Consider the following 13,817-nt stretch of genomic DNA (forward strand, 5'->3'; position numbering starts at 1 on the left):
TAGAAGAAGTCAGAAAACCTCCAGTGCAGTCTGCCATTCCTTGAAGGGGAGAAGCAACTCAACTAAAGTCCTCTCAGGAGCCAAGTGAGAGAAGTCAATTCTGACTCGTGCTAATCAGGGAGAGGAAGTCATCTGTCTGCATCTGGTCACTTCCCTGCTCACATGGCAGAGTCCCGTAACGGCTCCATAAGAAGATTTGTGATGAACAAATGTCAAGGGCAATTAATTCTTTGCCAGGCAGCTGTTATTATTAGGACCAAGAGTGGCCAGACATAGAAGGAAAGCCTTCAGCTGATTTATTTTCCCTACCGTTTCCATCAAAATCGATAAGTCACTCAAACCCCAGTGGTGAACTTTTATGCAATAAGAATTTTTTTTTAGTAGCAGACCTTGTATTAGGTTTAGAGCACAGAGGAGTAGCTCAGAGAAAATGTTTGGAAAGTCTTCAGGCCTTTAATGCTATCAGGAAAGAGCGGAGTTGTGTGTTAAGCTGGTAACATCATAATATGTGGGCTGAGTTAAGCCCACTTCAGACTGTTTTTCTCAAACTTAATTGATGGAAACGGCCCACTTTTAGGCTTGATTTATTACCTTAGCAGAGTTATTCCCGGGTTGCTGCACTGGAACTGTGGGTGTTCTAAACACACCCACGCCGCCAGAGAATCAGGAAGGATGTATTTAAAATCCCCTAATTTATCTAACAACATCTTTAGCAGGTTTTTTGTGGAGGTTCAGTATTGTGATGGAAATGCACTCTCTGGCTAGATAAAGAGCTCCTGTGTGAAACTGCTGGCACTGGCTGTAGGGACGTGTAAGCAGCGTTTGGAGCTGATGGGGGAAGTACTCTGACCAGCCATTTACGCTGCAAAGGCACCGGTCAGATTTGGTAATCTGCCACTATGGTGAAATAATACGTACCATTTCAGATACGAATGTTCATGACTCTGGGTCCTCGTAGATATGGCCTTCCCAGCCCGGGCAGAGCCCAGGTTCCTCATGCCCGGGGCTGGTTTTTCTCTGCTGTTTAGGTCCCGAGTCTCTACTTCAGCAACTGTCGTTGCCTCGGTTCCTAACCGGGCGCCCTCTTTGCCCATCAGTGATCATTCCCGAGGGGTTGTTTATAGGGGACACAGACCAGGTTTGGTTTTCCTCCGTTTCAGCACTGAGCTGCTGAGGGTCTGCCTTAGGCTGGGAAACAAGCTGAGGTTCCCGCTTTGTGCCTGAAGCGGGCTCTGTCTGGCTTGTGTTTGTCAGTGCTTCCAGCGTGGGTTCCTCCGCCGAACTTCAGAAGCAGGTTCCTCCTGCTCTTCCTCTGCGTTCTGTCAGAGCGCTGTTCTCACGGTGTTGCGCACTGCTGGCGTAATTGTTCCATCCCAGCCGTCGCAATCTCTCGCTTTCCTTGTGACGTGGAAGCTGCACGTAACATGAACAGTAACCCGTGTCGCCGCTCTGGAGTATTGGAGCTAATAATAGAAACGAAACCCTGTGCTTTGGGAGCTAAATAAGGGCGGATGAGACAGGACAGAAAATCAGCTTCTACACGCACCAGAAGTAAAGGAGGTCCCGGTGTGCTTTCCTCTTGCTGATGACTCTTACCAGCGGGCATTGCTGAATGTGAATAGGATCAGGGTTCCTGTGTTGTGCTGGGAAGAGCCGGCCCTAAGACCGATGATTTCCTCCAGCAGACGTGCCTCATTAGCACGCACGTTGCTGAGGCTTGGCGGTGCTGCGTGCGCAGAATGCTCGGCGGCTAATTGTAGGAAACCCTCTTACTGATGTTGCAGGAACGCGGTTCCAGTGGCTTTTTGCGTAACTTCAAGGGTCAGAGCTTGACTCACGACAACGTGTCACTTGGACAAAGCTGTTTGTTGCTAATCTTAGCTTTAAATAATGTATAGATATGTTGAATAGTAAATAATGAGGGTCGGAGAACTTGTTTTGTGAATATGGTCTAAATCTGTTATGTAATCTTACTGTTTGTAGCGGCCTTTGGTATCAAGAATCTGGAAAACCTTATGGTAAAATGGCTTTTCAAAAAAACGCAGCTGCAGCGAGCCTGATTTTTCTCTGGCATTCGGTTGTCGCTGCCGAAGCTGCGGCGTGGGGTGGGCCCGTTGGGGATGGCAGTTGGCTTTCCTGGGCACTGAACCAGATGTGAACGTAAGTGACGGTTGCCATGTGCTCCTCGGGCTCCAGAACGAGGTCTGACAAGTCCGGTTTCGTGTGTAGAAGTCTTTCCGCTCTGGATCCGGTTGGACTGATGCTCCTAGGCTACTGCCCCCTCTCCAGCCGTTGGAAAAGCACGCAGACAGATATACGGGGGCTAAGCAGAGGAAAGAGGTTAGGGAGGTGCACGTGCTCGTTACCTGCTCCCTGGACTAGCTGACGCAGAACTCTGTTATGGGTGGGTGCTCTCTGAGACACAGACTAGCTCGTATGGCTCTGTGTGGTCCTGCAGTGGTCTTATGCAGGACATTGTCACCCCGATGGTAACCATGGAAACTGGAAGTTTCAGGCTGTGTCAGCAAGAGACACCTGGAGAAGTTAAGGCAGGCCAATGGGACATACATATGCATACATTAGAGGTATTAAACTCTTTGTGAATGAGAGAATGTACATTAAAGTGGCCTTGGCTTGCTATAGATTAATTAACCTTGGGAGGTATCAGGATTAATTAAGCTACAGTGAGTTAAAGCCACTTTACTCTTGATAGACGTAATTCATAATTTAGCTTTTTAACCTCATGCACATCAACTTCATACCCCTGTGGGTTTGCCTTAACTTTCCCTTGGTAAGGTTTCGGACGCTCTGAAAATTGAGGACTTCCCTTATGCTTGGAATCCTGACTCCAGTTCTTAGGAGGAACTGGACAGAATGGGCTTACGGTGAAAGTGTCTAACGCACACGTAGGAAACGTGTGCTGGGCAGGGGCTGCGTGACAGACTCCGCAGGGGGACTCACGTCTAGATTTGAAAAGCATGGAAACAGGTTACAACATGGGACATTGTAACTTGAGAGGGAACATGAGAGTGAAGCGCTCGGACTAAAATCTGTATCGTGAGTTTGGGGTCCTGCTGCAGGGTTGAGGTGCTGTCTAGAAGAAGAGCCTCAAGTTTCACAAGTCTTGGTTCACATTCCTGTTTGTTTATAGAAAATCATTGTTATATATTTCTCTGACTGTATGTTACCTTGCCAAATCATATGGAAATATCTTCTTCTGGCTTTGTGTTTTGTTTCTTTTCCAGTAATTGCCCTTCGTTTTTGGCTGCTGCCTTAGCTAGAGCAACCTCAGACGAAGTCCTTCAGAGCGACCTCTCGGCACACTACCTACCAAAGCACGCGGACAGCGCGGATGGGATCATACGTAAGTGCAGCCGCGCGTGACCGTTCACAGTTTGCGTGATGTGGATCGTGCGTTTCCCTGCAGGCTGGAACACTCTGCAGATAATTCGTATTTTAAGGTCGGCATTGGCTTCCGTGATCCATCTGGTCTGACTACTTGAATGGTACTGGAAATCCCTCAGCTTAGTTCCTTCTACCAGCTACACAAGGTTGGAGGAGGTTTCTAGTGAAGGAACATCCCGTATTGATGTAAAAAGGTTAATGGAGAACTCGCCACCACTCCTGGTAGAGCTCATGGCTGATTTCTTAGGCAGAACTTGCTCATCATTGAATCTTGTCTGCTTTCAACTTCAACTATTGCATTCTTTCTCTGTTTTAAATGCCTTCCTCTGGTTGTACTTGAGTCTTTTATCAATTTTTTCTCCTTAAGACCAGGCGGAAAACATTCCTTTCACTGATTCTGGTGGCCCTGAACTTCCCTGTAAGCACTTCAGACTGTGCTGTGCTGCTGCTTGCTGGCAAGTGCTGGTTGTCCTCCTTCATCCTGAGAGCAAAGTCAAGTATCTGTGGGAATAGAGAATTTAATTCTGAATTACTTCAGTCGATACAGTTTTTACGATGGTTTTTTATTCTTTTTAAAGTTTGGCATTAGCAAAGGCTGGTACAAAGGTAGTTTGTGGTTGAGAGGAAAATTTCCTTTTCTCCATTCATCTGCGTTGGTGAACAAGACTTCTGCAGCATCCAGCTCAAAGCCATGCACCCTAAATAGTTTCAGGATTTTGCTGACCTAAAGAGCCTTGAAAAACACTCTGGGGTGATCACTGCAATGAAGAACAATGTTTCATCCGTGTATTGAGAGGGATTCTGTCATTTGATCTTGACCATACAGTCAGCAAACCACTTTGCCCATTCCCTCCTTTTCTGATTAAAAAAAGAGTAAATTATTTTGGGGATAAGTAGGAGATATCAATCTGTCTCTTCAAAAAGGAAGATTCTGGAGTGTTTCTCAGAGGCCTTTGGAAACCTGAGAAAAACATGTCTTGGGTTCCCTTTTTGTAGGTATTGCTGCCTCCTCCTGCTGAGCAGGTAAATGGAATAGATTTGTCATTGTTCTGGCTGAGCAGCCTTCATTAATTTCAAATTGAGATCTCTGAGACTTGCATAAATATTTGACAGTCTCCAAGGAAATGTTGACTAAGCCTCCATGCAGAATATCTAGAGAGTTCAGCAAAAAAAAGAAAAAAAGAGAGACACAAAATCCTTACACCCACAGAAATTGCCATTTAAATGTATCTAAATCTGTCCTACAGAGATGCAGACATAGATTGGTACGTGTACGGGCTACAGCAGGCACTCAAAATATGACTCCAGATGCAGTGTGTTGAGGTGAATTGTTGTAATAAAGGTACTTGAAAACAAAATACACCTTTACAGATGCAGTGTGAAGCGTTCAGGTATGGAGAGGAAGAGAGAGACCAGCATCCGGGCCAGAGTACAGCAATGGTTTCATACGATTACTGCCATTTCAAATAATGCACCATAAATGATAATTTTTGAAAGAGAGCGTTAGCTCAAGTGAGGCAAGGTTTGGCCAAGAGAACCATAAAAAACGGGCACTAAAGGGCATTTCATTGCAAAAGGTCAATAACTCCATAGTAGGAGCCCGTTGAGAAAGCCGGGCTGGTTACTCAGGAGAGAGCTGTGGCTGACGAGTGCCCGAACTGGTACTGTGCTGGGGGACTCTCATGCTTTGAAAGAAACCACAGGGAGCTGTAGCAGGTAACGAAGGTGGGATTTCTACATCTTGCAGTTTTGTGCTCAGAGTTCACTGCTTATCCTAATGGAGTGTGGACCGCTGCAGACTGCAACACCAAGCCGGATTTAGCTGCCTGGGTTTGATGTCCAGGTCTATGTCAGTTTTTCTGATGAACCCAGGAAGCTTTTTACTCTGTACAGTATAAGGAGATAGTTACCTGATTTGCCTCAAGTTTGAATTTGCTGGAAGAAAACAATAATTCCAATTTCCATAGTGATACATTTCAGTCTGCGCAGTGCAACATGACATGGTATTGCATGCTTAGGACTGGTAATAGCAGTTCTCAGTGTGCTGCTGGAAAGGAGATGGGAAGCTTGCTGGAAGAAGAATGCTAATCTTAAAAGAAGGAGAACTGTTTTGAGCCCACGAACGTAGGAATGCAAGAATACGGGCACAGAACGTTCGGGGTGACCACGTGTCTTTGGATATCGAGAGCAGAATGTGGCAGTTGTAGGCCGTCACTTACTCTTCTCTCCCAGTGGAACTGGAGAGGAGCAAGAAAGCTTCCATGAGAACTGGAAGATGTTAGATTTCCCTTTGAAAGGTCAGGTCAGGAGCATTCCGTTTGCTTTTTCATGGAGGAGGATATTCACGTGGGGTTCAGCGTTGTTAACGAACCACCCAGGGGAGCTGGACAGTAGGACCACGTCACGCGGCGGAGGTACCTCAAGCAGCAGCCGCCCAAAGCAAAGCGCAAAGTCCCGCTACCCAGCCTGTCTGTGCAGGGCCAGGAACCTTTGCAGGTTCTTGGATCGAGGAAAACCTTGGTCGTGGGCTGGGTGACATGTCTACAAACCCCAGTACTGATATCCCTGTTGTCCCCCTGTCCACATTTTCAAGAAAGGTCTTAAAATTTAGGTACTAAAAAGCAGAATCTGGTGACTGGTATTCTTTCTACCCTGATTTTGCCCTAAAGGAAGTCAGTTGTCTTTGGGAATGATAATGCCTGAGCTGGATTTCCCACTAGCTGTGGGATGGTTAAGTGCTACTTCCAGCGCTGGGGATTTTGGAGCAGCAGGGGGGAAATGAGATTCTCCATGACACAGCCACAATGGCAGCTGAGTCAGATCTGGCTCAGCGCTGCAACGCGAACAATTGATGAGTAATTTACAGCTGTGAGGGGGCGGTTTGACTGCTGCGGGCCTTTCTCCCGTGTTAACCTCGAGCTGTTACTGATGGTGCTGACACTGTGCACCCTCCCTGCTGGGGAAGGGGCTCAGTATCTCGGCACAGCAGTGGGTTTACTCCATCCCTCCTCCCGAGTGATGCTCTGAAGTGTAACGGCCACGTGACATTGAAGCATACACCGCTCCCTTGGGGCATAGCCACCGGAAAAACGTGGGAGAGCAAGGCTGTGGGGTTCACTTCCAGAAAATGTAATTTGGACACATCAGGCCCTATGTGTTCCCTCTTAAATGTATCACCCAGCACCGAGGTTTCTGGCGGCACCGGTGGGAGCAGTGGAAGTGGCGTGGGGGAACTGGTACCACTGCTGTGGCAGTGCTGGGACAACCCAATCATTTGATTTCCACCACTTTTCAAAGCGGTGTGATGGGGAAGTCGGGCTCCTTCGGGTTGTGTTTATGGCTTGTTTCCAGCGCAGAGCTGCTCTTGCACCAAGTCGCAGTCAGCAGAGCTGGGAATGTATCTCACTCCTAAGGATCTTGGCCCCCTGCTCACTATAGGCCACATCTTGTGTGGACCTCACACGGAAATTGGTCGGTTTAGGTTCTTTCAGGTTCTTCACAGAATGTCTGTGATCTGAGAGATGCTGTAACCCTCCTCGCTGCTCCCCGTATTTGGGCCGTTCCTGCTCCAGGAATGATTGACACTCACGGGCTGCTGCTGTTGAGCTTTGGAGATCTCTGGCTATGGTGAATGATCCTGAACAAGGAGATTTTGATGTCTTCAGCTCGGATTCGCTTTTCCTTCCCTGAACTGGAAAATGATTGACAAATGCCTGAGTTTTCACATTTTAAAATTAATATTGCTCAGGAGTGACAGTTCAGCATTTCCTTAAATTTCAGACCTTTATGGTTTTCTCATTTGCTCAAGCAGATTTCTCTGACGCTCCATCTAGTCAGGAATCTGGAAATAAGGTTATGAAACTCAGGCGGTACCGGATGAAGATGTTCAGGACCGCGCGTGCACTCCAGCACAGCATCTTGAAGCGACCCTGTTAATTCCTGTAGGCTATTTGCGCCTGTATTGCCCCAGTGCTGTGGTGAGGTGGTGTTTGGAACAGCTTGTTTGATCTAAAACCACGTGTCACCGTAATGGATCATGGGTTTTGCGTGTGATACGCCATGGTGAAGTCCCTCTCAGCGCGGCCGTGGCCCAGCTGCACCACCCCGTGCCGAGCGACGCGGGATCAAACGCTGAGGGGAACTTGCTCTTCGTTTTCCCCGAGGCTGCAGATGAGTTCCCCAAAGGCATGGGGGGAATGTTTAAGTTAAAAAGGCAAACAAACAATGAGCTGCTTAATGATGAATGCTGATTATGGTGAGTTTGGCTTCCTCTTTTTATGCATCAGAGCCCAGAATTTCCCTACTGACATCTATTTCCAGTGCTTGGCTAAAATGGTTTTGTTTCATCTCTGTAATGTATGCGGGAGAAAAATGTTCCCTTAATAACATTCTTAGCCTTTCTTTTGTGGTTTCTGCCTTCCCCAGAGATAGAGACAGTGAAGCTGGCCCGCCTAGTTTTTAGCAAACTGCATGAGATCTGCAGCAACTGGGTGAAAGACTTTCCACTCCAGCCAAAGCCCCACCGCTACTATGAGACGTCCATCCACGCCATCAAGAATATGCGCAGGAAGATGGAAGACAAGCACGTCTGCATCCCAGACTTCAACATGCTCTTCAACCTGGAGGTAAAAGGATCATGTGGAAGACAAATTAAGATAATAAATAGGGTTTCCATTCCTGGGAAAACTAGGCCGTCTTCTAGCAGGAAAATGAAAGTCGTGCCGGAGGGACCTGGGGACAGTTGACAGTCCAGAGGCCAACCTGGTCTTAAGTTGGTTGGGTTAGTGTAACCGCCGCGGCACTGCGACACGCGGCTGCTGCGCAGGGTGGATAGAAGAAAAGAGCAGTTTTCACAGACTTGGGGTGAAATGTCCTCTGACTGAACTGAATTTGTATCTGGCCCAACCTGATGTCGCCGCTCAAGCAGTGGCTGAAGGACTGAGCTGCCACCCTGCAGGAAGCAGCCCTACTCCTGGGGGGGCAAGTGATGCATTGTGGTACCATGGGATAAATTGAGGTAGGAGCCTCTCTGGCTGAAGATGCCCAGCGTAGGAGAGGATGGCCAGGGAAGTGAGGAAGTGGTTCAGCCTACAGTTCATCGCTGGTGCCAATTGTCTACAAGGGTGGGTCTGTGCTGCTTTTCAACCCTTCCTCTTGGGAGGAAGAAGCCAAGAGCAAGAATAAGGAACAAAAGTTTAAAAAAACCCACAAAAACACAAAGGAAAAACAACATCCAAACACTTAGAGGAGGATGAGGAGCAGTTTACACAAGAATCTAGCAACAGGAGTAGTTTGGTGGAACTGGGGCTGGCCCCAGTTAATTTCTGGCCCATTCATTTCTTTACGTGGCCATTGGTCAAACTCGTGCTTGCTTTTCCCTCGGATATAAAACTGGACACTGAAGAATGGCAAATAGAAGAAAGTGGGAAGAATTTTACCTTTAGGATCAGATTGCTGCTTAATTGATTCTTTATTGCATCCTGTCACTTTAATAACCACCTTCTGCCCCATCCACGTTCTTGCCTTTAAATGATACCAACACGAACAGAGGCAGATGTTTCCTTTGCCTGTCAATTCTCAGCTTTCTTATTCCAATTTGTGTTGGAGCCCATTACTTCGAAATTACAATGCACAAATATTCAAGTCGTTGAGACGGCTGTCAAGGTTGAGTTGGCACTGACAGTGGGTTGGTGTGTTCTACGTGTGAATAGGCACCGGAGTTGATGTCTCCCAGTGCAGCATTGTTTCTGTTTGAACAGATAGGGGAAAGCTGAGAAAACGGATTTGGAGATGAGTGGTTTTGCTGTATTTGGGTTGTGAACGTAATCACAATTATCTGATGAGAGAGTACGTACAGGGTTTTTTAAAACTCCCAGGCATCTAAGGTGGTAAGGATTAGATTTAACATAAAAGATGAAAGCAGAGGCTGGCTGGCTTCACATTTTAACTGTACGGGCATTTTATCCCTGGTAGATTCCAGTCTTGACTGTACAGGATGTTGTGTTCCCTGTGGTTTCTGCCGTCACAAAAACTCCTGCACGACTTGAGGAGCATGGCACTTCCTGTTTGAGCCGAGTGCCTGAACGGCAACAACAGCAGGGAAGGAGCACAGGGAGCTACGCGGGTGGTTCTTGCGGGGCATCGCTGGCAGTTTGCGGGGAGAATTCGTGGCAATAAGGGGGAAATTTCCCACTGATGCAGGTGAAGGTGGTCCGAGTAGTTTGTTTTTCCAGTGGAGACTCTGCCTCTACGTGCAGTTTAATGAGGACAGCACAGATCTCGGAGTTCTAAGACACCTGAATTTGTTCTTTGCACTGCTTTCTCCTGAGCTGCTTTCTCAATGTGTTTCCATCGGCAGGACCAAGAAGAGCAAGCTTATTTTGCAGTGTTTGATGGCCATGGGGGAGTGGACGCTGCCATCTATGCCTCCATCCATCTCCACGTGAACATGGTGCATCAGGAGATGTTTCAGCATGACCCCGCAGAGGCCCTGTGCCGAGCTTTCCGCGTGACCGACGAGCGCTTTGTCCAGAAGGCAGCCAGAGAGGTGACTGAGTTCCCTGGGCTTGGCTCTGAAAGGACCAGTCTGTAGATTCTGTCTTCCTTAGCAGGGGAGCTCCAAGACCTGTGCTGAGCATGGGCTGGGGTCAGCACGGAGCTGTCCATGCACCGTCCATAGCGCCGGGGCCCGCTCGTGGGCTCCTTCGTGTTCCCTAGAGATGTCAGCCTCCCCCTCTCACCACATCCAGTTCACTCAGCAGGATGCTGCTGCTGTCCTTACGTTCACACGCTAACTAGGTTTAGTCCTTGGGGTGGGGTTTTTTCATCTCTGCGGTGCTTATTAGCTCCAGAAAGTAAGAATAAATGGGTAACTGACTCCTGGGTCTCCTGAACTCAGCAAGGGCTGAGGTCAGTGCAGGCAACTCAGGATACTCACAAACCTCCTTCCCTCCAGGCTCCCTGACAGGCATGTGTTTCGATCACCGGGCAGGGAGCAGGCCCGGGAAGTCGGCTAAGCCTGCAGCGCAGATCGCTCGCAGAGCCCAGCATCAGACACGCAGTTCCGATGCCAGGGAAGTCCCGGGGCGGTGGCGTTCAGCTGGGTCGGCTCCAAGGGGCTGTCACTGAACACTCCTAGCAGTAAGGGAAACACTGCCTGTCCCTCCCTGCGAACAGGCTGCCTGTTGGAGTACCAACGCGTCCTGCCCGGGAGTTAAGCAGGAAAACACCTTGAAATGGTTCTTACTGGCTTATGTAAAACCAGGGGCATTTTTTTTCCACCCTGTCCAGAGTCTGCGTTGCGGAACCACTGGGGTGGTGACTTTCATCCGAGGAAATATGCTGCACGTGGCTTGGCTTGGGGACTCCCAGGTTATGCTCGTGAGGAGAGGCCAAGCAGTGGAACTGATGAAACCCCACAAACCAGATCGAGAGGTGAGAATGGGCTGTTTCCAACGCACCAGGCAGCGCCGGCCCCGCAGCTGCCGGGTATCAGCTTTCCGTGGGCTGCGTCTCTTGGGGCGACAGCTGGTGGTCCTGGTTTGTTTGGAAGCTGGTGAGGGTTTGTACACCCCCCCGTTGTTCTCACCTGGTGGGGCCTGCGGCTGCAGCGTGCCGTGTTTGGGAGAACACGGGGTGTGTGCTGAGGGGTGGTGGCTGAAGGCAGCGCTCAGGCTGAATGACTCGTGTTGTCCTGTTCAGGATGAGAAGAAGCGCATCGAGGCACTTGGTGGCTGCGTGGTCTGGTTTGGAGCCTGGAGGGTGAACGGGAGCCTGTCAGTCTCCAGGGCTATCGGTAAGAATGGGCTGCTTTTCCTTTTTCAGACTTGCTTTTCCTTTCAATTCAAGCTTTCATTTCCTAGAGATCAGAATTTGCAATGCAGCTGAAGAGAGAACCGTGAGTGACGACCTCTGGTTTTCTCTCTGCTGTTTGAGGGAATAACTTCCAAATAATTTCCTGATCTCAGGACAAGAGTCGTTGGCTCCGTGCTGCGTTAACAGAAGGGCTTGCCGATGCCGTGGGTGCAAACCCACCGTCTGGTGTATCTGTGTGTTGTTTTTCCCCAGGGGATGCCGAGCACAAGCCATACATCTGTGGGGATGCAGACTCTGCCTCCACTGAACTAGATGGCTCGGAAGACTACCTCATTTTAGCCTGCGATGGCTTCTATGACACAGTCAATCCCGACGAGGCAGTCAAAGTGGTGGCTGACCATCTGAAGGAGAATAACGGCGACAGCAGCATGGTAGCACATAAATTAGTGGCGTCTGCTCGGGATGCCGGTTCCAGCGACAACATCACTGTCATTGTGGTATTTCTCAGGGACATGAACGCAGCAGTCAACGTGAGCGAGGAGTCGGACTGGACAGAGAACTCTTTTCAAGGTGGGCAAGAAGACAGTGGGGAAGACAAGGAAAACCACGGAGACTGCAAACGACCGTGGCCCCAGCACCAGTGCTCAGCACCTGCAGACCTAGGGTATGACGGACGAGTGGATTCCTTCACCGACAGAACTAGCTTAAGCATAGGGTCCAGCGTTAACCTCTTTGATGATCAAGGCTACTTAGACCTGACAAAACCAGAAACTAGTACACCTCAGAGTGCCAGAAGTCTGCCGCCCGTTCAAGCGTTTAGTCCCGGCATACCAAAGAGCGTGGATTTGATCGACGGCCTAGGAGTGAAGAAGGAGTCACCGGAGTGCACCACGTCATCGATCTGCGGACAGAGCGGTCCCCGGGAGTGCGACCCTCCTCTTCGCTTGGGTGCTGCAGGGCAGAGCGTCTGCAGGGTGAAGGGTTTATCCCCCGTCTTCTTTGGGCTGGAAGATGAACTGTTCGCATCCTTGGGAAAACGAGCTGCGTTCTTTCGCTCCCCGCTCTGTAACGGGAAGAGGCAACGAGGAGCCAGGCTCAAACCAAAGCTGCACACGCCGCTCTCGGCTCGTGAGCCTTCCCGTAGAGAAGGATCGAGTCTGTCCTTCCCGCTGCGGGGCCGCAGTAGCAGGAGGCTGTCGGTACGACCCTCGCCGTGGTGGAGGCCGCCTAGTCGTAGCGCTTACAGCGAGAGCATGTTATTGCTGCAAAGACAAAGTAGTTGTATACCAGATTCATACCTTCATCAATGCTGTAAAATGTAACCGTCTCCCTCGTGATCCCCTGTCAGGCTCCCAAAATAGACATTCCCAAAATAAACCTGGCATCATCAGAAAGCGAAAAAAAAGGTGGGCATTTCAGAACTGTACTCCAGTCCCCCGCAAAGCTCAAACCATGTGTAAATAGCTCTAGGAATTAACAAATGTAGTCGTTTCACTCCAGTTTGCTGGGGGTGCCACCCCGAGCAATGCCGCAGCCACCCACGAGCCACATTCACCAGGGAAAGCCGAGGAGCCGGTTGACGTGAGTCGCCGCGGGCAGGAAATCAGACGCCACAGAGAGCGGGCCCGCCCCAGGCGCGTCTGCGGAGCGATGCGGACAGCAAGGGTCTGGTGTAGAACTGCCACGTTTCTGTAGAACGGGGGGGAAGTTTCCGTAGAAGTCGAGGTGTGCGGGGCGCTTTTGTGTTCTGCTTTCCCTTTTTTTCAGGTGAGCGTTAGAATGACTTGGACAATTCCATCCACTTCTGCAGGTCAAAGACTAAAAGCCATACAGGGTTTTCCCAGGTAACTTAGGAATGGACAAACTCAGCTCCTGCTACGCTGTTCTCAGACTCCGACTGAGGTACAGACTCATAATTTACCTTTTTTTTTTTTTCATGTAACATAAAACGTGGAATATGAAGAAAACCGGTTTTTGTAGTTTTTAACAAATTATTTCCTATGGCTAGAGGGGCAGTGTAGGGGATTTCGTATCTTTCTGGTGCTTTTAGTGGCATTTTTCTCGTTTGTCAGTTTAGGAAACCATTCTCCATGAGTTTTAATTGAACATGACTGTGCTTAATGCTTTGAGCCAACCTCTTCCCACCGTAACGTCATCTCAGGTCTCAAAAGAAGCCGGTCCGTGGAGACGCTGGGCCGCTCCGCCACAAGCGGAGAAGTGCTTGCCAGAGCGTGAGCCATCGGGTGGGCCGTTTGGCTTCGGTCGTGATTTCTAGGTGGCAAAGGCATGACGGAACGTGAAGTCGCAGCGTTTGGATGGCAGGAGGCTGCGTCCGCGGGGAGCAGCGCTCCTGCAATCTGCTCTTTCCCAGCATGTGTGGGAACGGACGCGGGGCTGGAGCCATCCATGCGAGCGGAAGTGCTGGGGTGCGGGTGAGCAAGGGCTGTGCTTAGGGTGTAGAGGAGAGCGTAGAATTCGCTGAGGAGACAGAGCTCTCCCTCGGTTAACGCGGGGTTCAGAAGGGGAAGCGAGGGATGCCGGTTGCCCTTATTTCCCCGAGCAGAGCGTTAGTTCTCCAACTGGGCAACAAGCAGTGC

At 49.6% G+C, this 13,817-nt stretch overlaps 1 protein-coding gene across 1 annotated transcript; it reads left to right on the forward strand.

Moving 5' to 3' along the window:
* The first annotated feature begins 2,176 nt into the window (after positions 1-2,176).
* On the forward strand, positions 2,177-12,915 carry PPM1E (protein phosphatase, Mg2+/Mn2+ dependent, 1E). Its single transcript, XM_010153486.1, has 8 exons — positions 2,177-2,340; positions 3,246-3,364; positions 7,831-8,030; positions 9,764-9,952; positions 10,696-10,839; positions 11,107-11,200; positions 11,473-12,419; positions 12,721-12,915. The coding sequence occupies exons 1-8, from the start codon at positions 2,177-2,179 to the stop codon at positions 12,913-12,915; spliced, it is 2,052 nt and encodes a 683-aa protein (XP_010151788.1).
* The last annotated feature ends 902 nt before the right edge of the window (positions 12,916-13,817 follow it).

This window comes from Eurypyga helias, unplaced genomic scaffold, assembly GCF_000690775.1.
Source record: "Eurypyga helias isolate BGI_N326 unplaced genomic scaffold, ASM69077v1 scaffold8026, whole genome shotgun sequence".
NCBI lineage: Eukaryota > Metazoa > Chordata > Aves > Eurypygiformes > Eurypygidae > Eurypyga > Eurypyga helias.